The following is a 25,244-nucleotide window of genomic DNA, read 5'->3' on the forward strand; positions in this document are numbered from 1 at the left end:
CATGCTTTGTCTTTTAATTATCTTTCTGCGTGATGGGTAGCGGTCGCGTAAGACCAAGTGGCTGATGACGCTTCCACAGTGGCCGGCGTTGGCCAGACGTGGATGGATGTTGATGAAGCAGACTATCTTCCTCCGCCGTCGGCTTCCACGGCCGTCTCCTGGATGTGAACCGTGGCTGTCGCGCTTGGACTGCCTCCCAAAGGCGGGTTCTTGATCATGTTCTTGCGCTCCGGCGCGAGCCCGCACGAGGTTCAGCGATTTCGTTTGAGCGAAGGGGATTGTTGACGGATCGGTACAGCTTCACTGCAACACTTTGTTTCCTTTTCAGCTCCTCAGATTGGTTGAAGTTCTGAGGCTCCCATGGCGAAATGCAAGCAGAGGAAAGGGACCGAGTTTGTTCTCTGGGGAAAGAGAAGATCCTCCAAAGATTACGAGGGCTGGAGAAATTACAAGTGAGTAGTCGAGCGAGATGCAGTGTTGCGGCTGTTTTTGCAGAAAGATTTAGCTTTGGGTTGGGTGCGATTCTTTCGTTTTCAGAGGCCGTCCGAGGGTCGTCCGTGTGAAAGCGCGTACTTGGAGGGTTTTCGGTGCGAAAAAACGCTTTAAGAAGTTGAGATTTTTACCGCTTCTCTGTCGGATCGAAGCGGCCATAGCAGTGATTTCAGTGCTTTTTTGGCGTTTTCTGAAGCTTTCACTCGCTCCTTTAAAGTGCAGTCCGTGAAGAGATAAGCTGCGAACTCCAAAGAGGGGAGAGCTGGAGAGCGTTGGGAGACAGATCCAAGTGTCGGGTGCCACGGGGGGGGGGTGGGGGTTTAGTCCTGCTGTTGCTCATCCCTCGTCTCTCTTAATTTTCTATTCAGCCGCTAAAAGAGAATCTCTCTCTTTCCCTTTCCCTTTCTAAGCCTGGGTCCCCGTGCTCGGAGCCCGTCGAGGTCCGAGATTCGAAGCAGCCAATCGGTTCTAGGGTTCCCATAATAAAGAAATCGCCGTTTTTTTCTCTTCTCGATCCGGTGCCATTTCGCAGGCGAAAGTATGGGCTGCAAGACTTGATCTTTGGTCCATCGATCAGCCGGTATTGGGTCTCCTCGACGGTATGAGAATCCTCTGACCTCCGATGGTGTATCCCTATCTGTTTAACTTCTCAAAATCGTTGTTTTGTTTCGCGAATCATCTCGTAACGGAATATAGTTCGAGTTGATACTATGACTCTGGTTATCTTGAGTTGGTAGAATATTTGATTTCGCCTCTTCTTCTGGGAGTCTCATCTGGGCTTTCTGTTATAGGTTCCTTTTATTAGTAAAAAGGTGCTTCATCCTTTGGTGCCAAGATGAGGGGAGCTGTTCTTGTTGCGGTAGCTGCTTCGATTGGGAACTTGTTGCAGGGATGGGATAATGCCACCATAGCAGGCATGTATATTTAAAGTGTCTTGCACTTTATCAGCATCACTACCATCAAGTCTTTTGGTCAAGATTGACATGGAATTGCTTTCATGTCTTGTTTGAATTGTGGTCGGGACCTCTCTCTCGTCCTCACTGTCGATGAATAAAGCTTTAACCTCGACCGATTCTGGCATGTTATCCATTCGTTCACTCTGATGGAAATCTTGATTTTCCATTGCCTTGTTTCTTTTTTATATTCGATGTTTTCTACATGTATCGATAGAGCACATGAAATTGCATCCAAATTCTTGATTGTCTTTCTGATGTCTACTTCAGGAGCTGTTCTGTACGTCAAAAAGGAATTTAAATTGGAGACCCAGCCAACTATGGAGGGGTTAATAGTAGCCATGTCACTTATTGGTGCTACTATCATCACGACATTTTCTGGAGCAGTATCAGACATGGTTGGTAGGCGACCGATGCTAATTATTTCGTCAGTCTTATATTTCGTCAGTGGTTTGGTGATGTTATGGTCTCCCAATGTCTATGTCTTGCTCTTGGCAAGGCTTATTGATGGATTTGGAATAGGTCTTGCTGTGACGCTTGTTCCTGTATATATTTCTGAGACCGCTCCATCAGAGATAAGGGGATTGTTGAATACACTTCCACAGTTCAGTGGCTCCGGAGGCATGTTTCTGTCATACTGTATGGTTTTTGGGATGTCACTAATGGCAAATCCAGACTGGCGAGTGATGCTTGGTGTTCTCTTTATTCCTTCCCTCCTATATTTCTTACTGACAATGTTCTATATGCCGGAGTCTCCAAGGTGGCTCGTAAGCAAAGGGAGAATGCTGGAAGCAAAATTGGTTTTGCAAAAATTACGTGGAAGGGAAGATGTTTCAGGTTTGTGGTAGCATGATTTGCCACTATATTGATTTGTTTCAGAAACCTTTTCACGATTCCTAATTAATAAAATTTATGTCACATGAATGAGAACTTTCTTTCTTTTATTAATGTTACTCTTATTTAATAACTAAAATTGTTCTTTTTAAGTTTTCCTGCCCCCGGCCTTTGTACAAACCATGAAAATCCTTGAGAAATTAGAAAAAAAATCTTAAAGGAAACTCATACAAATTTATCATAGTGCTAGATATTCTTTTGTGCATTTTTAGGTGTTGCATTCTTTGTTGCTAAGTTCTTATGTTGTTGATGTGTGGTTTAACTATTGTTTTCCGGTTACAGACATTTTGATGATACTGTTTCATTACAAATAAACACACATATCTGTGCATTCTCAAATTTTGTATTTCTTAAAAAATCATTTAATAAAACTATTGTATTCTTAAATAACATGTGCATTTTTTGTACTTCATGGTGTTGCCATGGGGTTGACAACAAACTCAGCAAACAACAAAGATGTCAAATATCAAGGGCTACTATTTTTCTTTGTTGTCTTGCTGGAGCAGCCATTTTAATGTTTCACTTAATTTTGAACTTCAAAGAATCCAAAATATTTAGTCTAATGCTGGCCTAGCAACCTTTAAATATACGTAGGGGTTTGGGGACCGATATATGTAGCCTTACCTTTATATATTTAAAGAGATTATTTTCCAGACTTGCCTTTGATGCTGGCCTGACAGTTGCTCATTAATATTGCACTTTTTCTTTTTTGTGCATTGAATTTGTTATTTACTGTTTTTGTTCTTCGGTCAAATTAAGTGAATATCCAAGCAAATTGGCGACAGGATTTGCTTATTTCTTTTTCTTTCAAGTACACAGGAGAAATGGCCCTTCTTGTTGAGGGCTTGGGAGTAGGTGGCGAGACATCCATTGAGGAGTACATAATTGGCCCTGCTAGTGAGCTTGATGACCAGGGAGCAATTGCTGACAAGGAACAGATCACGTTGTACGGGCCAGAAGAGGGTGTTGCCCTGGTTGCTCGGCCTGTAAAGGGGCAAAGCATCCTTGGAAGTGCTTTCAGTCTGTTATCTCGCCGTGGTAGTATGGAAATACAGAGTAACATACCACTGATGGATCCTCTGGTGACCCTATTTGGAAGTGTCCATGAGAAGCCACCTGAGATGGGCAGCATGCGAAGCGCACTGTTTCCTAATTTTGGAAGCATGTTTAGTGTGGCTGAGCAGCAACCTAAGAATGAGCAGTGGGATGAGGAAAATCTTCAACAGGAGAGTGAAGATTATGCATCTGATGCTGGAGGAGATGAGTCTGATGACAATGTACACAGTCCATTACTTTCTCGTCAAACAACAGCCATGGAAGTGAGGGACAGTGTCCCACCAAGTGACAGTGTTTTCAGGCAAACTAGTAGTCTGACCCACATAAATGCTGGAGAGGCAGTCAGTAGCATGGGTATTGGTGGGGGATGGCAGCTGGCTTGGAAATGGTCAGAGGAAGAAATTCAAGATGGGAAGAAGGAAAGAGGGTTCAAAAGAATCTATCTACACCAGGAGGGTGTCCCTGGGTCACGGAGAGGTTCTCTTGTTTCGCTTCCAGGAGGTGAAGCCCAAGAAGGCAGTGCATTTGTCCAGGCTGCAGCATTGGTGAGTCAGCCTGCTCTTTATTCTAAGGAGCTCATGGACCAGCATCCAATTGGCCCAGCAATGGTTCATCCATCAGAAACAGCTGCCAAAGGGCCAAGGTGGTCAGATCTTTTTGAAGCAGGAGTAAGACATGCCTTGTTTGTTGGAATTGGGATCCAGATCCTTCAGCAGGTAAGTCTACATGTGAAGGAAAGATATTGGTTTTAGGTCTGCTTAGACTACTTAGCTTATAGTGAAAATTTGGTTTCAAGCATCTTCAGTGACTCCTTTCATTGGTTTTAGTAACTGGGAAAGCTTATCCTTCTTGTACTGCCTGGCGGTCTCCGGGCAACTTTATGACCTACATTTCCATAGCAAAATTTGAATATTCTAGTAATCCTGTTATTCCAATTAGTAAAACACTCAACACCTCTTTTTTCTCTAATGGTTACTTCCTAAATGCTTATATGTAAATACATTTTTGTGAGATTGCAAGACTTTATGCCATCATCATATTCTTTCACTTGATTGCAACCTTTGCTCTCACACAATACTTCCATATGAAGTGTCATGGCCTTCATCACAAGATTTATTGCATATACTACTAGAGGTATAATGACAACCTCTTTTCTTCTCAAATGTATGGGGCATCAGATGATGCTGATACCCCATTGTTACTGATTTCTTATGCTTGTATAGACTAAGGAAGCTTTAATGGATCTAATATGCCATAATGCCCCAGTGTTTGAGTTCGTAAGATTGCCTCCTCTTCCCTACAAAAGGTTCCAACTTGATCCATAAATTAGAATTGCCTTCTCTTCCCTACCAAAAGTTCCAGCTTGTGCTGCATAGCCTTTTCATTTAGTGAATGTATGAGATCGAGTATGGAATTCAATGTACTCACTTTACATTGAATATCCGTTTCCCTCCTTTTCCTGCTAGGATTGGAAATCCTGTATTTTAAATATCCATACGGCCGAGTCATTAGGTTTCCAAAATAGTGTGATGTAAAAAGATGTGCTTCGAATCATTGCTATTTGACTAGGACCTGTTTTTAAAAAGTCGAGGTATTTAGAATTGTTTATTGACATGGACAAATTAAGGCAAAACCTCTGAAATGATTTCAATATTGGACTCCAGGGCTGGTCACTCTTTTAACATCTTAAAGAATTGATGTTGCATAATCTTTGGTGACACAGACTATGAAAAGCGTGCTGCTTGGTTAATCGTTAAAGACTTTCCCATAGATGTTATCATCAGGTGATCAGATTTTTCACTCTCTTGAAAGAACATGATATAAGACTTACAAGTTATATCACGGCACCAGTTTGATTATGTGCACATGTTTCGAAGCATCAGGGGAACTCTTCTGATGTTGCCAACATTCATCTTTTGGCTTTAGTACTTGAACTGATTGATTCAATTTTAACATAAAATCTAGTCTTGTACAAACAGACAACAATAACAATCTTCATTGACATTTCTGAAATGACGTCTTCGTACCTCCACATTTCTTTTTTACAGACTCATAGTCCTTGGTACTCATTTTGGCTTGTGATCTCAGCAGTTTGAGTGGTTATAGTCAATTGCTACTACTATATGTACCAAACCATATACTACTTTGATTTGTATCTTCTGCTGAATTGTGTAACTTCTTATTTAGCAAACTACAGGCTAGACTATTCTATGAATACATGTCTGTTCTTCCTTCTGCCAATGGAGAAGTAACTTTGTATATGTTTTGCCCAAAGAGAAAGTGGGTTTATTTCACTTTAAATTTCGTTAGGACCTACAAAATTTACGTTCTTTTGATGTTCATTTTTTCACACTACTATTCTTAGCACAACATCCATGCTTAGTTCTTTCTTGTTGTATCTTCTATATGTTCAATAAGCTTTTCATCTTTAGTCATACACTGCCTCGTTTCCAGTTCATTAGCATTGATTAGCGACCATGCCATCAGGATTCAAGATCTAACAATTTTTCACACTACCATATATTGCTTTCAAGAAACTTTCTTCTTTTATATTTCATTAAAGGCCATTGTTTGATACTGCTTCTCTGCTTTGCAGTTTGCAGGCATAAATGGGGTGCTCTACTACACTCCTCAGATTCTTGAGCAAGCTGGTGTTGAAGTCCTGCTTTCAAATATTGGCATCAGTTCAGATTCAGCATCTCTCCTTATTAGTGCTCTCACAACATTGTTAATGCTTCCCAGTATTGGCATTGCCATGAGGCTTATGGATATGTCAGGGAGAAGGTAATTCGGCTTCTTTTCTGTCAGTTCATATCTAGCCTTTTTTATTTGCATGATTGTTAGCATCAGCAGTATTTATTTAAGTGTTCTATACCCTGCTTTTGCATTGCACCATGGGTTAAACAACGACCTTTGTCTCTCCTTTTACATTATGCAGGTTCCTTTTGCTGTTCACAATCCCCATCTTAATAGCATCACTGATTGTTTTGGTTGTTGCCAACCTCGTAGAACTGGGCAATGTGGTTCATGCAGTGCTTTCCACTGTCAGCGTTATTGTTTACTTCTGCTGCTTTGTCATGGGATTTGGACCAGTCCCAAATATACTTTGCGCAGAGATCTTCCCGACTCGGGTCCGTGGTGTGTGCATAGCTATCTGTGCACTCACTTTCTGGATAGGAGACATTATAGTCACCTACACCCTACCTGTGATGCTTGACACCATTGGCCTTGCTGGCGTGTTTGGGATTTATGCAATAGTTTGCGTCATAGCTTTTGTGTTTGTGTTCCTAAAGGTTCCCGAAACAAAGGGCATGCCTCTTGAAGTTATCACAGAGTTCTTCGCTGTTGGGGCGAAACAAGCTGCTGCACGAAATTGATTGCACTCAGCTATTATTATCACAAAGGTATCATCAGACATCCTGGCCATTTCTTGCATACCTCTAAAGATGAAATTACTGTGTGTGAGCATTTAGAGTGAGACTACAGGTGAGAAACCAAAAGAGATGCACATTTAAGCAACCCAAGGTACTTGATCTAGTATTTGGTGTTCGATCTGGTAATGATAAGAGTCTACGTTTGGAGTTCATCTACCTTCCTTTCAATGGCATTATCTTCTTCTTCCTTGTAATATTTTCTTATGTAAGAATGTTTTTTTTCGTGGATTTCTTCTACGACTAGGAACTGATGCAACCAGTAAAACTTTCTGTGAATTTGAAGCTAGTAATTGTGTGCACTCGGTTGGTCTCGATGATATATCTGTTCTTAGCATAATTCTATATATCGATTAAAAAAAGGGGAAAACTATTGCATTTGGCTCAAGCGGAAGAGACAAACCAGACATAATTGTCAGCTAGAACAGCATATTGAAAAGCTGGTAAGCTGTTCATCTATTCATGGCTGTTGAAATCTGCGAGCCTCTGATATTGATCTATTTTTTTCTCATCTCTTCAACTCAGAACTGTCAAAGTTGATTGCATGGCTGCTACCCTGATACATTCGCGGCTGCTCTTGTCGTGAGCCGATCATCTTAAGTTCATGTGTTATCGCATGTTATCTTGGATTACGGTATATGTAGCCATCTTAGGATGCCAAGATCATTCTATTGTTAGATTGGACATCTGCCATGGAGTTGATTTCTACAATAATATTACTTTCTTGAATCCACTGATTCTTCATGTAAGTCCTCCAATCTTGTTGTCCCTTGAAACAAAATGCTGTTATATCCAGCAATGGTATCAGATCATTTACATCATCATATTATGAAAATGGTAATTCTTTTTACCAATGAAAACTAGTCATATGTATCTTTCATTGGATTCGATCCGAGTAAGCATCCGATAGACCGAACCCTTTTCCAGAAAGACTCGCTTTCAACTTAGTCATGTGGAACTCTCAAGTAATGTTTCATCCCAAAGCAGTCCTCTTCTCAAAGATTTTGACAAACTAACATTTACCTTGAACGATCTATATGAAATGAGACAGTGTATATGTACTGGAACAATGGAAAGTTGATTGAATGCAAGTTCATAATCTTCAGACCATCAACATTAACATAAATATATGTCAACATTAATAAATCCAGGTAAACTGATGAATCCATACTTACAAGCTGCTTTGTACAAGCTCGTGATGTTATTATAAGACCATATAACCACGCAACACAAGCAACTGTTACAAGTACAGGGCATGCCTTTTGCAAGCAATTTTAACATCAGACATGATCATGAAAGGCCATCACTCTGATTGCTGTCCACTTTGAGCAGGAAGTTGTGCAAATGAGAATGAGAAGTTTTCTTGATCTTGTCCTTCTTTCACATGCAGCTGTTGCTCGGTTGGTCCTGCCCCCTGGTTGATCTCCGAGGAGGAGGATATCTCGACTTCTCCACCTGAATTGCCATGGTCCGAGGCACCTCTCCGTGGAGAACGGTAGTGTGCTTCCCCCATGTGGCCTATCGATCTGTATCGATGCATCGAATGAACAGGGGATACGTTTAGACTCGCCCTTGGGCTCACTCCAGGGCTCGGGGTCCTTGATCCAGATTGTGAAGTTTCTTTAAGCTTCTTCTTCACGCCTTGATGCCATCTCTTGAGAGCCTTGCTCGTGTGTTCGTCAAATATGGACCTCTTCAAGTGTGACCCCATCTAAAGAACAAAACTTCACCATCCTTAACCAAGTTCTTAAAGATAAACTCAACATTTTTTAATCCAAGTGATAAGTTATGCAAGTTAAGGTGTTTTACATGCATTCTGGCAAACATTTATCAGAAATAGAAGAAAGAACAAATACCTGAGATACAAGTGCATATAGTGGAAGTGTAAAGTAGCTGCATAAAATTTGGCCCCCAACTCTGCAATCACAAGATTACAGGAAGAAGGTCCTTTAGTAAAGGAAAGGATAGACATCTGATTGGTAACTAAGTAATCATTTAATTAGATCTCTCATTGGCGATTTCTTTAGAATGCTCATGGTTACTTTGTTTTTTCGGACACTTCAATTGTAAGCAATAAAAGAGTGTTCCCTCATGAGAAGAAAAGGTAATAAGGAGTGAGATTCTTGAAGCTTACCCAATAATAATTCTCGCGATGATGAACTTAAATTCATTGTGGAAACAAGACTTCAGCCCAAACTCATACTGCATAAAGCAAGCCGGAGCACCTTGAGTTGCAAGAAAAATATAGTGATCATCATAGATGAAGAAACTGCCCTAAAAGGATGAGTTTTACCCATATCCAAAAGAAGTATGTAATCTGAAATGCATTCTGAAACACATGTAAAAACAGCAAATAAGATGTCAAACAAAGCCAGATATTAATCAGAGAATGATGTTAAAAAAAATAGACCATATTATGATTAGTCCACGACTAGAAGTCTGCATGTACAAATGCCATATTTTGTTAACGGATAAACATCCAAATAAAGGTTGTATTGTGCCACAATGACGTGAACTAGGACAAGAAAACATCGCTGACCTGAAACAGTGCCAAATGGAGTAGAAACAGAACATATCTAGGATGCCCAAACCAAAAGTGTTGATCACTGAGATGCACCAGAGGAATGCCCTGGACAACTGTATGCCTCTCTCGGATTTCATTAGCCATCATTGATATAATTGCCTGCAGCTTCATTCCAACTGCCAAAATTATCTGCATCACTAACACAAAAGATTAGTGATTCTAACTAAACAACATGGTGTATCACTCACATTTTAGGAACATTTCAGGCTTACAACTAGAGGAACCATTGATGCCCAGAATAGTTCCTGCCATCCTGATGGGAGAAGTATTGTCATATGCCGAAAACTTGCAATATTTCTGTGATACTATCTTTTGCATGCTAAACAACACAAGATGTATGCTTACCATGAACATTAAGAAGCAAAACTATCACAGCAGAAGCCCATAAAATAGGACTGTTCAGACAGAAAGAAATGAAGATAAGAGTTAATGTTTTAGTAATAAGAAAATTTAAATCATAATTGAAGTTTTTTTCATATAGGAATATCTATGAAGTGCTTGAACATATATTGTTTCATGTGGTCACATTAAGTAGATGGACAATTTAAGAACAGTCAATACAGTTAAAATGAGCCTTGCTTATTTGACTGCTAACATGAATATCATGTTTGACCTATACAATGGCGGTTTTGCATAGTGAACATAAAATTATGAGAAGGGGGCAAAACAAGGTTTTGCTGCTAAATATGCACCATAATTTAGAAAAATAAAGGTTTTGATCCTTCAAAATTGGGAAATGTGGGGGATCAAATAGTAATCAAGGTTTCAAATCTCAACCGCACTAGTTGGTATAGAATGGTATTACCAATCTGATCAAGTATTGATATCGAAGCACATAGCTTGATATCAGTCCAATGCTATTCATATTTATTTTGTTATATATTTTATTCAGTGATATTAGGCAGTATAGTTTTGTATTATACTGGTACTGTCTGATCTGGTAGGTTATCAAACCATTGTCAAATAGAGACTCCTTGCTTGTATCATTGAAAGACCAGATTATCTCTTCATCTAATGTTTATTATATAGTCTGACCCCTATTTCATTCACCAAAAATGTTTTCAAGCATCGTATACTTTGTCGCGTTACAGTAAGGTTCTTAAATTCTTCTCCTAGTTTCACATGTGGGCGTATGTATAATTATCCAGAATGTGTCTAGACTTGAAGTTCAAAAAAACTCTTGAGAACTTTTTAAGCATCTAAAATATTTCTAGGAAGCAATCAATTTAGGTAAGTGAGGAACAATAATATGGAAACATCTTTGATTGTTTTGATGGTTACATAAAATGTCAGGTGATATGAATGCTGAAATACTAATCCTGACAAAATAATAAAAAGGTTTGGTGATCAAAATACCTGACCCCAACAACTACCTTGAAGTCATCCTCCATAGCCCTTTTGATGTATCTTTTGAAATTAAATTTTGTTCCCGGAGCCAGGTGGACCTACAAGCCTCAAATGATCAACAAAGTACAAATCTTAAACATAAGAAATTTTTCGTGGGAAAAACTTACACTTATAAAACCGTGGCGCATAGTCAAGTAATCAACTTTACTAACAGACCTCAAGAATTGATTAAAGAAGCTTACCTGGATTACATGAAACCACAGATTGTCATATTGTACACAGTGATACAAAAATGGAACTATCACTTGATGCATGGCACCAAAATTAATACAAAAATGTAAATTTTCACTGCACATGATATTACATGAACTTTATAACTGTTAAAACATCAACCTTTATCATAATCACAGGTTAATTCTTTTTTTTAAGTTTTAGATTTACAGTAAAGGGGTCAAGTTAATTGATACACTACAAGAGAGGTGAACATATGAAAAGAATTGAAGCTAGCAAAAATTCTGGATATTTTGTCTTAATGGATCAAACTAACCACTCAAGAATTAATGATATATTTATACAGTAAAACAGAAAGCTGACGAAGCAAGCTCTACTTACAACGTATAACAAGATTGTGATTCTGTTCCAAAAGCTTGCGTGTCGCTTGACAAATGTTATCTCATCAGCAAACCTGAATCTTGATGGATCTGCATTGTTTTAGCATAAATATTTCACAATGACATTAAAAAGGACAATAGGATAGTACCAAAAGGATAAAAAATCATCCAAAATAAAACCTAAGCTATAAGTATAGTGACTAAGATCTTCTTTAAATACTTCTGTTCCACAAGCTGAAGAGAAAATCACCAACACATAGTGACCTATGTAATGACGAAATGATTAATAGTCATAAATAAACAAACGGGTGAAGTTAAATACAAGCAAACAAATATAACTTAGTATTGAACTTGGTTCCAAGGAATATTTCCTATAGAATTTGACGTGTATTAAAGCCCATCAAATGTGACAAACTGGCAACTATTAAATCCTTGTACTTGCAGAACAGCTGGAATAGTCGAGCATAAATGGGCTCATGGGCCCTACATATAGACCTTGCATTCTCTGTCTCCACCGTCTCTTCTACCTTCTCTCTTTCTTCTTCACCTGTCTACTATGCTACTTTTCATAGCTTCTATAAAATGTTGGGCCCTTTCCTATTAGCTTAAGATTTTGATGGATTTGCAATTCCTAAAAACTTATCATGGAACTAAATCAAGTTATGATTTTAACTCCTGGCTCAACAGCTTTTTCATTAATATTCCATCCAGTGGTTATATTACCCACATATATATATATATATATTATTTTTTTTATTTTTTTTATTTTTTTATTTTTTATTTTTGGCACAGTCTGTTAATACTTGGCAAGTGTTGTGATCTTGCACTTGGGTTCATGTGCCTAGTCTAGCTTTCATCCAGCTTGCACATGAGTGGGAATGCAAGTGCTTATTATAATCCTTTCTTGCTAGCTTAGTCTTTTAGATGAAATGTAACGGTTTAAAACTTATCGCAACTCTTTTTCTTGGTTGACATGGACAACTCTTTACAGATCAAGCATCTGCATACACTGATATGTAGAATCTTAAAAAAGAATAGGCACTCCACAGACAATAAGAAGTCTAGTGTGTTATAATATATATTCTTTTACAACAATCAGAGTTTATTTAAAGGGTTAAAAAATACAGTTGTAAATTACATATATAGCATAGAACATGACTAATGACATGTAATTATAGAGCATTGTTATCCAAGTCTCTTTAGTAAAACAATGATCTGAGAGTGCAGGGAAAATAACAAGAATTTTAACAAAAAAGACAAATCATAATGATGATCCATAACTCCATTTAATAAGAAAAGTATCACAAATCACCATCCAAATTCCATTAGCTTTAAAATGATGTAAGATACAAATCGTAAACAATGAATTCAATATGATGTATCTGTCTTGTCAATCATCAAGAATGACACTAAAAAAATCAATGCCTACACCAGAGTCCCAGGAGCATCCATTTGTTTAAAATTAATTAAAAGGTTTGATAGTTCAAGCCATCGGGAAATCATCCATGTATCCAAGGGATACCTAATGCTTGTCCAATACATGTTCAGTATGAATACAGAATATCTTTTGAATTTTTTATTTATATGCATCTCATATTTGACTGCAACCTTGGTGGTGAACTAGGCCAGGGGGAACTGATGACAACACTGGAAGGGTTTGTAGTGTAAAGATGATTTATTCAAAGGCTTAGGTTGGAAAAACGGGTTAGAGAAAATGGATGGAACAAGTTCTTCGTGCCTCTCGGTTATTTTTCTCTAGAGAACTACCACCTGTGGCTGTTCAGAAGGCCTTGATTGGCTTTACATATCAGTGTCAGGGTACAACCAACAGACTCAGGTTGTGGCAGCCAAATCACAGTGACTAGCCAACTGCTGTAAGTGGGCAAGTGTTAACAATCTGAAACCTTCAGATTTATGTCAAATTAACTCACTGGAAACCTCATTCAAGAAGCTTTAGGAGTACCAGTGGGTTCATGCCAAAACTGGGACATGGCAGCTTCCAGCCATGAATCACAAAGTGCTCCATGCCATCTGTGGCAAAAGAGATACAATCATAGCAAGACAACATTTGATGGTACATGCAGAGTTAGCCTTGCAACTCTGATTGCCTTTGCAATAACATGGGAAGATTTAGTGTAGGCCTAACCTCGACAATGCCCGCCTGTCTGATAAATACATATGCTGCATCCACTGTCTATTAGTTGGTACTGTGGAACTACAAGCGAAAAGATGTTCCATATCTCTTAAACATATTTGTTCTAGGCATAACCTCTCATGGTTACCAAGCTTATATGTGCAGCGATTATGTGTATATAGCATAGACCGTTTCACCCGAACCGATACGAAACAAGCAGTATGTACCAGTCTGAGTGTGAATTGGTACGTGGACCACTTGTATATAGCATAGGCCGTTTTGGCCCAACTGGTACGAAATGGACAGTATGTACTGGTCCGAGCATTAATCGATACATGGACTGCCCCACGTCGGATGGTCCAGTCTGACACATTAAAAAAAAGAACTATTTTATGGTAACGTGAGCCCTCTTCACCACACACAAGACTGTGAGCTCCACCTATTGTCGCCCATAGCCACCTACCACTTATCATCAATTTTGGGTACGCTTCCTACTCCTATTTGCCTTCCTCTTCCTTCGCCTTATTCCTCTTCTTCCTTCCTCTTCATCCTTGTTTCTCTTCTTCTTCCTCCTCTTCCTCTACCACCTCTTCTTTCTTCACCTGCTTCCTCCATCCTCCGCTTTCTCCATCACCATATGTTCCTTCTGTTACGATTGGAGCGGCACTAAGAGGGGGGGGGGGGTGAATTAGTGCAGCGGATTAAAACGTCGGTTTTGGAAAATCTTTCGTACGATAAAAATCGAACTCGGAAGTGCTTAACTTGAAAGCGTATTCGTAAAGGTGTGCAGCAAAAGTAATGAAGAAGTAAAGCATGTATGAAGATTTGCAGTAAGGTAAATAGCAATAAGTAAATGCAAACCAGAGAACACGTCAATTTCAAGTGGTTCGGTCAAATGACCTACATCCACTTGCGAAGTCTTCTTCAATGAGGCTCCAAACTTCCACTAACAAATCTCTTTGAAGGGTAAGGATAAATACCTCTCTTACAACCTTTTACAAATGGTTCACACTCTTACAAATTTTTGAAGAGAAAGAAGGAGGTGAACACTCAAGCAATTGAGAACAAGACTTGCTAAAGACTTCTCTAAGACTTTTATCTCAATCTATTGCTTTCTCAAAGGTTGTGTTCTCTGTTGAGAATTAAGGGGTATTTATAGGCCCCAAGAGGATTCAAATTTGGGCTCCAAATTTTGAATTCTCTTCAGTTCCCGAGGCTGACGGTGCCACCGCCTGTCTGTCACTGACAAACTTCTAAACAAGGTGTTTGATGTAATGCTTATGTATGTCCGTGTCTTTTGGCATATTCATGCCTTGTACAGCATGTAGAGGGACGGCCGAAGGCTTAATAGTCTCATTTTAGTTGGGTTGGTGGCCTCTTTAGGCTTGTAAATAAAGGTTGTGTCATGTGGACACGTGCGAGAGATTTTCGATCTGTAATGGACCATTTTACCCTTTGTTGTGCCACTGTTCAGAGCTTGTAAAGTCTGTTTGTAATTTGCATTGTCTATGAAGTGTTTTTCGGAGATGTTTGCTTGTGGATCCCGATTGAGGCGTTCTCTCTAACTTGTTCTCTCTTTTGGTGGTCCTGAGGGACAATGGGAGGCTTCGGGGAGGCTGACCTTTGCGGACGGACACGCAAGGGTGCCGCACGACTTAGGCAAAACCAGCTAAGTCCGTGTCATATGGTATCAGAGCGGGACAAGCACTCATAGAAACACTTGACATGCAAACGTGGGGGACCTAGCGGGGCTGCGTTGAGGGCAGTCAGCACACGCGCGACCGTTTGAGGGAAAACGGGCATGGAGATGTAGGGAAAAGAGTCGCTCAGAGGAGCGGGCATCTGAGATTGGCATTCAGAGGAATGGCTAACCCTTTGCGCAAGAGGCACCACGAGAACAGGCAAGCTTGAAAGAATTTGGAGCGCACAAAGGTTGGGATGGCTGAGTTTGAGCTACGACTCAACGTTGACAACTATAATTGATGGTGCTCTAGGCAAGCGAGGCGCTTGGCAAGAATGAGACCATGCAAGGTGGAATGAGTTGCTCAACGACCAAAAGAGTTATGCAAAGCTCACAGAGGTGAGGGGAATTGCTAACTCGAAGAATTTGGTACTCATGCATGGGCTTGTATGCGGACGATGGAATGTTAGTGGCCATCCCAAAGCGACCGAAACTCGGCGCCATGGAGCATTGAAACTTTCTCTTCGGCATGTGAAGGATACGTCCGTAGGAGGCTGAAGTGTGCAATGAGTTCAGCATGTTGCTAGGCCTTGAGGGGTGCAGCGGGGACTGTATTGACGGGGAGTCACAATCTAGCAAGTGCGTTTGCAGGAGGCAGAACAATGCACAGTTTGTTCAGCAGATCGGAGTAGTCCAAGGGGATGGTGGTCTTCGAAACAAAGAGAGATGCTGCTCCAATGGGACAGTTATCCAGGAGGGATAAGTCCCGGATCTCCAGAGGGAGAATCATGTGAGATGGACCTCACATGTTGAGGAGGAATACCTCTACAAACAACAACTCCACGAAGCTCGATGGACTGAGCAGGCGGCGAGGAGTCGTCGCATGATCTCGCTTGAGAGAATGCATTGGTGGATGCATTGCGAGATCAAGTGGGGGAGCGACCCAAAGCAACACAAATGAAGGCACACTTGGAGTCGATATGGAGATTGGACTCAAGGGAGGGCTGACCCGTGGAATGGTGGGCGCGAGGGCCACCATCGACTCAATGCAAAAACGAGGAGCGGAGCAACTTGGGTGTAACTTGGCGAAGTACTCAAGCCGCATGAAGGGAGCCAGCATAGAAGTTGGAACATGGAGTAGAGGCACAGTGCTTTCCTTAGACAGAGGTCAAGGACATGAACTCTTGCAGAGGCAAGAGTAGGGTCATGTTGTTCCATGGGTCTTTCATTCTGACGAAGCAGACTCATCTTGCATGGTGCCAAAGACGAAGGGAGCTTCGGGGCACATGCACCTTATCTCGGAGGAGCATTTGATGGAGGAACTAAGGCGACTCAATTTGCGGAGGCGAAGTTGAGTTCAGAAGGCCTTAGCACGGGGCAAGAGGACGCAGAGGCGAGTACTCTTGAAGAATATGCCACAGTGTTGCCATTCAAGTTGCCATGAAGGAAGCGGTGCGCAGCGGAGATTGTGCTGGTAAAGGCAGAGGCCCAAGATCTAGGCAATGGTGCACAAATTACAGCGAAGTCGGTGGACTTCGGGAGCTACTAGGCGACGGACTATCCTAGAGCGGTGCTTCATCTAGGTGTGACCCAAGAGTGGGTGGATGAAGGTCGATTGCCAAAGGAGCGAACAAAATCGAAGGTGGAAGTAACCCTGCGATGTATTGGCAGAGGCCACACATGGAGGGTTCACAATTCGAGTTTATTCCACAAGGATTAGAATGCAATAGAGATGTCACCAGGAGGCGACATGGTGCAGCGGATCGTGGTGGAACAGTTCGTGGCAATGCGACACACACAATCTAGTCTCGGGAGGGACTGGATCATATGGAGGTATGATCGGGAGCTACTGGAAGCTCCACTTCGGTGAACAACACGATGGCAAGAAGGGCTATGGATTCAAGGAGTGAAGGCCATGGTACCGCAGAGGCGGGTCTTCTGGGCGTGCATCGAATTTTGCATCGGATGAAAACCTTGGTCATCAGCATATGGGGGCTGTGTTCCACCATGGGAAAAGCAAGTACCAGTGAGTTCCATGGGAGGAACTTGATCATGCAGAGGTATGATCGAAGCAGCTGGAGAGTTGGACTACTCCAGAGCTCATATTCGCTTAAGGGAGCCCGACAAGGTCGAGTAAGCGGACGTTGCTACCAAGGAAGCTAAGGAGAACAGAATCGGTGCAAACCCTACAACGTGATGGCAGAGGCCATGCATGGGGGTTGCAGTCTGTCTTTCCATCGACCAAACAGACTGCTTGGAGAACACAGAGGTGTTGAAGCAGGGGGTCGAAAGGGGCGAGGAAGCGACGACAAGTCCAGAGGGACTTAGCTACCCAAAATCAAGCATCAGTTAGAATGGAGGTGGACTCAGAGGAGTGCCACGGAGACATATCTACTGATCGTGAAGAAAAGGGATGCAGATGCGAGGCAACAGATAGTAGGGCCATGGGCATGGTAGCGCCATGGTACCGCAGAGGCGGGACTTCCGTGAAAGTCATTGATCCCTTGCTCTCATGGAGGGAGAGCGCTTGGTTGTGAAAGGGGCCGAGGAGGTGGAGCATGCAGAGGCAATCTCCAAGTACCGAGATAAGGCTGAAGGGCAGAGGCCGAGGAACTTCGTAAGACCGGTGTCAACAAGTTTCTCATCAAGATAACCGTAAGTGAAGGACTTCGGGTCATGCAAGAGTGCACGACCAAGGAACGAAGCAAGCAGTACGCGGTGTTGTACCTTTGCTACTCAGTGGAGTAGGCGGCAGGGTTGATGGAGAAGACGGTACAACCCCAGAGGCGACCTCATCTATCAGAGAATTACTCCAAGTTGGGGTGAAAACTTCCCGCATTCCAAAAGTTCGATGGCATTGAGAAGGTGAATCACAATAGCTAACTCAACGCAAGGAGTGCAAACACTCCATGTGCTTCAGAAGTGTGAGCAAAGAGCCGGCGAAGGCCAGTAACCAGCTCGATGCACGAAGTACAACCTCGAGGAGGCAGGCGAAGTCAAGTAACCTTTGCCTTCTCAACTCTTAAGAGAATGGGCGAAACCGAGTACCCCAATTCTCTTATCTATCCAGCAGAGGAGCTCTGCATATGTTCAAAGACCCTTCGAAGATAATGGAAGACAATAGTTGTCAAATCCTCACTATCGGTGATCAGTGCAACTGAGAGTAGATTGTCCGCTTCATTTCCCAACGAAATGCCAATCGAAAGCGGAAGTGATGCGAACCTACTTGGATGTGACAACTAAGTGAAAGAAGAGTCAATGAGCAAATTTTATGGAGGAAAGACCCAAAACTTCAGAAGTTTGCGAGACGATGCTCATTAAAGCTCCAACAAGCATCCACCCAGTTCAAGCAGCATGAGGAATTTGAGAGACTGGCGCAGTAAGGATGGTCTTTTCCTTCATCTGGGGGATCCGCAGGAATCAACAATAATCAACACAACTCAGCCAACCCCACACCAGAGTCAGAGTCATTGGTGAGTTGCAGCAGCATGGCGGATCAAAGGTTCGACTACTCAAAAACAGCAGCGGAGAGCAGCTGGGAGCCAAGAGGCGCATTGTAGCTGGAGCATAAGATTGAAGACTCAGCAAAGGCGAGGAGTTGCAGTGTTGACAAAGGCTTCAACGAGGACGTCGAAGGAATAAGTGGGGGAGAATGTCACGGACAAACTTCTAAACAAGGTGTTTGATGTAATGCTTATGTATGTCCGTGTCTTTTGGCATGTTCATGCCTTGTACAGCATGTAGAGGGGCGGCCGAAGGCTTAATAGTCCCATTTTAGTTGGGTTGGTGGCCTCTTTAGGCTTGTAAATAAAGGTTGTGTCATGTGGACACGTGCAAGAGATTTTCGATCTGTAATGGATCATTTTACCCTTTGTTGTGCCACTGTTCAGAGCTTGTAAAGTCTGTTTGTAATTTGCATTGTCTATGAAGTGTTTTTCGGAGATGTTTGCTTGTGGATCCCGATTGAGGCGTTCTCTCTAATCTATTCTCTCTTTTAGTGGTCCTAAGGGACAATGGGAGGCTTCGGGGAGGCTGACCTTTGCGGACGGACACGCAAGGGTGTCGCACGACTTAGGCAAAACCAGCTAAGTCCGTGTCATGTTGGTGGCGGTACCACCGCCCGACCTCTCGGGTGCTAGGCGGTGCCACCGCTCAGTTCTCGGGTTCTAGGCGGTGCCACCGTCTACACTATTTCAGCTCACTGGTTGGGCTACAAACTTGGCCCAAACCAGTCCGAACTCGGGCCCAATTGGCCCCTACTTGGGTTATAGGAGTAACACCTAATCCTAACCCTAATTAACGTGCTAACTACGAATTTAAAGACATTTCCTAAGCTATTACAAAGTCCGCAAGTCAAGACTTCTTCCGGCGAGCTTCCGGCGAACTTCCGGCGGTCTTCCGATAAACTCTCGGAAACCATTCTACGGACTCCCGGCAAGCTCCGAGACTTCACGATTTGATCTTGGCGAGTTCCAACGAGCTTCTTCGGCAAGCTCCGACCTTTCTCAGTGAGCTCCGCGAACTTCCAACGAACCTTCCGGCGAGCTTCCGAAAAACCCTTCGGCAAGCTCCCTACTCATTCTCGGCTAGTTCCGGCAGCATTCTCGACGAACCTTCGGACTTCCGTCGAACTCTCGAACTCGCAACAAATCCTTCGCGCTTGACTCTGACACTTTGTTTCGCTTTATGTCTTCGTCGTTATCGTAGTTAATCTTACATACACGAGCCAAAACTCTACTCCGATCTAGACAATTATTACAACGCGAATTGACATTCTGTTGCCCGGCACGTCATTGGTTGGCGCTTCGTCCGATTCTTCAGCGCATCGTCCTCTCTTGCAGCTTGTTGCCCAATCGGCGGTTGACCTCCGCAACCTCGATATCCTTGGCATAATTCCGCTCTCCTTGGCCCGATGCCCGACGTCCGAAGCCTTCTGCCGTCCAATATCCTGACATGATCTCCTCCGGCGCAATGTCAATTCCTCCTGCGTCAACTGTCTAATCCTGATCGAGTAGACCTGCATCACTCAAAATGCAGTTAAACATCTAAACACAATCAATTAGTTTCATCATCAAAATCCGAGATTCAACACCTTCCTCTTCCCCTTCTTTCTCTTCAACTCATAGATATGCACCAATGTATACACTAGTACCGACCGATATGTACCGATCTAGCCAAGGACAGATATGGGTGACCTGTGTGAGATGACAGTCCTTGGTATACAATACATGTGCACACATGTAATATACAGACACATATCTATATACAAACGCTTACTCTTTGTGTGACTTATCCCAAAACAAATGTCACACATGAATAATTTTATATGTACAAACCAGGTTCATGAAACATAATATTTTTGCTTGTAAAATGTAAAAGAACAGTGGCATCTCAGACAGCACGAGTTGTGACCATAGTACGGAAGTTCATGTGGAACAAACCCCCTATTTTAGGTGGATGATTAAGCTATGAAATAATTATAGCTAACAAAAAAAAAATTATGAGCAACATACCACTCGAGAATGCATAATCAACTGATTGAGTCTCCTTTTCCCACTCCTTCCATGCATGTATCTGCATGAGAGAAGTTCTCCAATCAATGTAAAAGTGATGCTATCACAGAGTGTCATGTATAGAGAACATTCTGAAGTTATTTCAGCAGAAGATAATGAAATCTCTAGTTCTTACAAACCTTTGCTCTTCCCAAGGCCATTATAAGAGCACTATTTGCTACATGGAGCACAGCCAAGAAAAAGATGAAAATGTGCAACTGATGTAATCCATTTACAGATATAAGTGGCACCTTTCCCTGTAAATCAGAACACAAACAATTAACTAGCAGAAAAATCACCACACCACACTGCTATGTAATAAAACCATCAAAATTTGTACAGTTCACTTTATTTTTGTCGCTTACATGAGGAAACAGAATCATGAAGTTCTTCAGGAAAATTGATGCTTAATAGGTGGAAAGATTACCTACATGTTGGATTTGGTCAGATTCAGTAAATTATTAAAAAAACATAAACATCAGTGCATGAAACAATAGTTAAACATAATAAGTTGATGGAATTCCAATCCTATGCTACTGATTCTCAACATAAATGAGCACAGGTATCGTCATTACAGTGATGCTTGATTTTGATGGATTTTCCACACTTCATGCATCTACCCTCAACCAAATAAATAGTTCAACAAATGCCACATGACCAGGATGTTTTGATTATATGCATTGGCAGAGGCTATAGATTTTTATGCAAAATATGTCCTGATGATGCCGCTCTTGGGTGGAAAGACCATAAATGATTATGTTATACTATTTCATAAAAATTAGATGATAGGCTTCTTTATTCAAGTATTGCAATACTTTTACAGGTTTCAGAATAAAACACTTGAATTAATACATGCCCTTATCAATATCCTGAAAAATACTAAAGATCTCAATAGTGATGTATAATTAGCATATATAAGCTATAAACAAAACATTTTTCTCACAGACAATAATGTGAAGAATTTCATCTGTGGTGCAACTATATAACAAATAGAAAAATTGCATTTTGCTCAAACAAACCAAAAAGTGCATTCATATTTCCGAGAAATTTTGCAAAACAGCTGCAGGAACAACCAAAACAATTTGATACTTCTAAAAAATTACTCACCATGGGACATGAAGCAGGTGAACCAGCTGCCAAGATCCTACGCTTGGCATTTTGGTCCATGAGCAGTCTCCTATGGTTTCCTCCACCTGCCTCTGATGTCAATGTGTCGTTAGGAGGGCATGGCAACATGGTTTCTGCAACTTTATAGGGTATGCATATTTTGGTGATGTAAGTCTCTCCAACGGTCAGCAGTAACGAAATGAAACCAAGAATCATCAACTCTGCAAAAACCATATGGGAACACAAAGTGACTTGTCTGCGGAGCAAAGTACTTTATGTTGTCTAATTTACAGAGCTAGCTACAGTTACTGAGACCACATATGAGAACTGGATGTAAATGGAACTAAAGAATTAGCATTCTATGTTTGTATGATCACAGGAATGAAATTTCAGATCTTACCAGCTTTAACTTTCTCGAGGGCATCAAAGAGAGTCTTCTTGTGCTTCTTTGTAAGCCACTGGTACCCAAGTCAACAGAAAATGATATTATATCTTTTGTGGCTAATGGGAAAAAAAAAAAACACTTAAAAGGAAACTGGACAATTTGCAGGCTTGGATTCTAAATGTGGCACAGAATCAAAGTAAGTTCTTGACACAAATGAAAGATGACGAAAAAAGAAGGCATAGAAGCAAAATTCTCTAGCTTCATAATAATAAAGTGTCATCGAAGGAGCCAAATCTTGAACTTGGTAACATAGTACAATGTAACACTTGCAAGAATACAATATCAAACTGTTTACCATACATGTAGTGGTCATGAAGAAACTTTTGGACCAATTACACTTAAATGATAGTCATATTCCAATTCTGTTATCAAGACATGAAACCCAAAAGCATCATTCAAGTGGAAACAAGAAATATTGAGAAATTACACCTTCCGATGACAATAATCATACATGAATAGACCTCACCCAGGAAAAGTGCCAACAATAAAACCTTAGAAGAAGAAATCAGAAGCCATATACATCTGTGAACCCTGGTTAGTGGAACAAGAAAGAAAAATCAAGAAACCTTAAGAAAGGAAAGGGAATGAGAAAATAAAGGATAAAGTTTCTTCAAATAGTGAATCATTTAGTGTTGTAAGACATATTCAAACGTAGAAAGGTAAAAAAGTTTCGCCACAAGCCCATCACAAAATCAAGAACAAGCCTTCCCTCAAACAAATCTAAAAAATAAAAAGACATAACTAGTCAAAACGTAGAAAATTATTCTTTCTATTCGTTGTAAAATCCCTTGTGATGAAGGTTGACGGGTACACCACATCTTTTTCTCAAAAATAAAATAAATTCCAAGAAAACTAACAGTAACGAAGAATTACAATAAAAAATAAAGAATAAATGCCAAGATACGATCTTTTGATATTTTTACTGCTTCAAAATCCTAACACTTTCAAGAAAAGCAGTCAAAATTCCTACCAAAAAGGATAACGCTTTTTATCTTCGGTAACTCTCAATATCTAATTTCTCACTCACTTTTCCATCCACAGAGTCTCTCCACGGATAAACCGACAGAGAGGCACTTCTTCTGAATCGGCTCTACGTTTTGGTAAGCCATAAACAAACGTAAAGCTGTAAATAAATTCTCCACTCAGTCACAAACGCCGGTCCGCAAACGAAAAGCAATCCTTCGCTCGACGCAAACGAGAACCAAAAGGACCCGTCAAAAAGTAGCATTTTTTCTTGTTCTTTGCAAAATCTCTCGTCTTGAAGGTTAACGGGTACGCCTCAACTTCTCCTCAGTAGGAAAAATGTAATCAAAGAAAAAGTTGGGCAAGAAAGAACTACAAGAACACGACAAGAAACAAAAGCCAAGAGACAATCTTTTGGACCGTTTTCCTGCTGCAAAATCCCAACACCATCAATAAATAGCAACGGAAACCGGCACCGTCCCGACAAAATTCCTAATCAGGAGACGAGAACAGAGAGCGAGGCATCCCCTCACCTCTCCAAGGTGATGCAGTCCCTTCTCCAGCAATAGGGAGATGAGAATGAAAACCGAACTGACAGCCGCCACGGCCCACGTCGGCGTCTGGTCGAGATCCCTCGAGTCACCTGCATCTCCCCCCGCCATTCTCCGACACTTTCCGACCCTACCGCCCTCCTCCGGGTGACTTAAAAAGCAACAAAGCTTCTTCACTGCTGGCTTTATGTTCTGCAGGAGAAGCTCAAAAATTGTAGGAATAATATATTTTGAGTGATTTTCCAGAAACACCTTTTAAAAAAATAGTGGAAGCAATTATATTCTCTTTTAGGAGTATTATACTATAATATCTTTTTATTTAAAAAATATATTTTTGTTAAATATTTTTGGTACTTAATGTCATGTAATACTTATACTAATTTTTTAATATATACTTGGTATGATTTTTAAATTATAATGTCATTTTTATTTTTGATTGTATCAAAAAAATATTTATATAACATTATGTAAAAAAACAATATAATGCTAACTTGTGGCATTATATTGTAATAAAAAATTTGTAGGTGTAATTATTTAAATGTTTGAATGTATTATTAGTTACATTTGGAGGTACAATTAAAGCAGAGGAGATGTGTAGGAATCAAATTCCAGACTTATATATTTGATATAATTGTCCTACTTACAACTAATCAAATCCACATAAGGAGGACTTGCAAATAATATGCCCAAGATATTATTCAATGTATCTTATATTGTGGTATATGCTGAAGTTTAGGTACTGCAAAAGACTATGATTATGATAGCTGATGATTTGTGGATGATACCATTTCTACGTCATGTCCTCATCACCATGATGAGCTGCTTAGAAATCTCTATCTCCACACCATGGTATTTGGAGACTGGAAAATAAATATCAGTGCTTCAGCACTAACATTGGACAAACACAATTGGTGCCATGACTGTGCATGCGTCAGGAACATTTATTAGGGTTTTGATTGTCGTCGAGGTTGCTTCGTCCTCGTCCCCGTCTCTGGGATTTGGACGCCGTTGATCTTTCTTCCAGGCGACAGAAATCGTTTGCTGGCCAATTGTGTCACTGTACATGAAGAAATCTCCGCCATTTTACTTGGCTAAGTCTCTGCTTTTCTGCATGCGCACACACTGCTTATCGTCTACTTCGCGGAAAAGATCAGAATGAAGTTAGGGTTGAAAAGAGCTCAGAGCGTGGAGAGAAGAGAAGCCTTACGAGTGTTTGACATGTAGAGAGACAGCAGACGATGGCTGAATTGGTTCTGCAGTTGACTGAGCCCAAGTGAGGAAGGAGAAACAGGCTTCGAAGTGTTTTGGATGAGAATCTGGGAGAGAGAGAGAGAGACAGAAAGAGAGAAAGTGTTTTGACTTTCCCATTTCAGTTTGGTAGCAGTTTGGTAAAATACGAAGTGATTTTGCCTGTTTGTGGTAAGTAAACAAGAACAAAGAACA

At 41.0% G+C, this 25,244-nt stretch overlaps 2 protein-coding genes across 5 annotated transcripts; one reads left to right on the forward strand and one right to left on the reverse strand.

Moving 5' to 3' along the window:
* Positions 1–54: 54 nt before the first annotated feature.
* On the forward strand, positions 55–7,128 carry LOC103977080 (monosaccharide-sensing protein 2). The gene is made up of 6 exons (XM_009392495.3): positions 55–1,091; positions 1,284–1,406; positions 1,716–2,282; positions 3,159–4,111; positions 5,992–6,179; positions 6,334–7,128. The coding sequence occupies exons 2-6, from the start codon at positions 1,328–1,330 to the stop codon at positions 6,770–6,772; spliced, it is 2,226 nt and encodes a 741-aa protein (XP_009390770.2). The 5' UTR covers positions 55–1,091; positions 1,284–1,327; the 3' UTR covers positions 6,773–7,128.
* Positions 7,129–7,922: 794 nt separating this feature from the next.
* LOC103977063 (MLO-like protein 9) lies at positions 7,923–23,973 on the reverse strand. Of its 4 annotated transcripts, XM_009392475.3 has the most exons (15): positions 23,784–23,972; positions 22,243–22,300; positions 21,843–22,063; positions 20,876–20,992; positions 20,697–20,757; positions 11,370–11,458; positions 10,925–10,999; positions 10,767–10,855; positions 9,756–9,805; positions 9,623–9,663; positions 9,366–9,539; positions 9,120–9,155; positions 8,961–9,028; positions 8,683–8,743; positions 7,923–8,537 (listed from the first exon to the last, which is right to left on the reverse strand). In XM_009392475.3, the coding sequence occupies exons 1-15, from the start codon at positions 23,910–23,912 to the stop codon at positions 8,130–8,132; spliced, it is 1,677 nt and encodes a 558-aa protein (XP_009390750.2). In that variant the 5' UTR covers positions 23,913–23,972; the 3' UTR covers positions 7,923–8,129. The 4 variants fall into 4 exon arrangements, with proteins under 4 accessions (XP_009390750.2, XP_065001948.1, XP_018679518.2 ...); XM_065145876.1 differs by lacking the exon at positions 10,925–10,999 and having other exon boundaries at positions 23,784–23,973; XM_018823973.2 differs by lacking the exons at positions 9,623–9,663; positions 9,756–9,805 and having other exon boundaries at positions 10,784–10,855.
* Between the last annotated feature and the right edge of the window lie 1,271 nt (positions 23,974–25,244).

Source organism: Musa acuminata, chromosome BXJ3-4, assembly GCF_036884655.1.
Source record: "Musa acuminata AAA Group cultivar baxijiao chromosome BXJ3-4, Cavendish_Baxijiao_AAA, whole genome shotgun sequence".
NCBI lineage: Eukaryota > Viridiplantae > Streptophyta > Magnoliopsida > Zingiberales > Musaceae > Musa > Musa acuminata.

Coding starts and splice junctions, on each gene's coding strand:
- LOC103977080 (XM_009392495.3), top strand. CDS start 1,328: ATGAGGGGAGCTGTTCTTGTTGCGGTAGCTGCTTCGATTGGGAACTTG. Junction 2,283..3,158: donor TGGAAGGGAAGATGTTTCAG/GTTTGTGGTAGC, acceptor TCAAGTACACAG/GAGAAATGGCCCTTCTTGTT. Junction 6,180..6,333: donor ATGGATATGTCAGGGAGAAG/GTAATTCGGCTT, acceptor TACATTATGCAG/GTTCCTTTTGCTGTTCACAA.
- LOC103977063 (XM_009392475.3), bottom strand. CDS start 23,912: ATGGCGGGGGGAGATGCAGGTGACTCGAGGGATCTCGACCAGACGCCG. Junction 22,301..23,783: donor GACTGCATCACCTTGGAGAG/GTGAGGGGATGC, acceptor CTTGGGTACCAG/TGGCTTACAAAGAAGCACAA. Junction 9,664..9,755: donor TTTGCTTCTTAATGTTCATG/GTAAGCATACAT, acceptor TTCTCCCATCAG/GATGGCAGGAACTATTCTGG.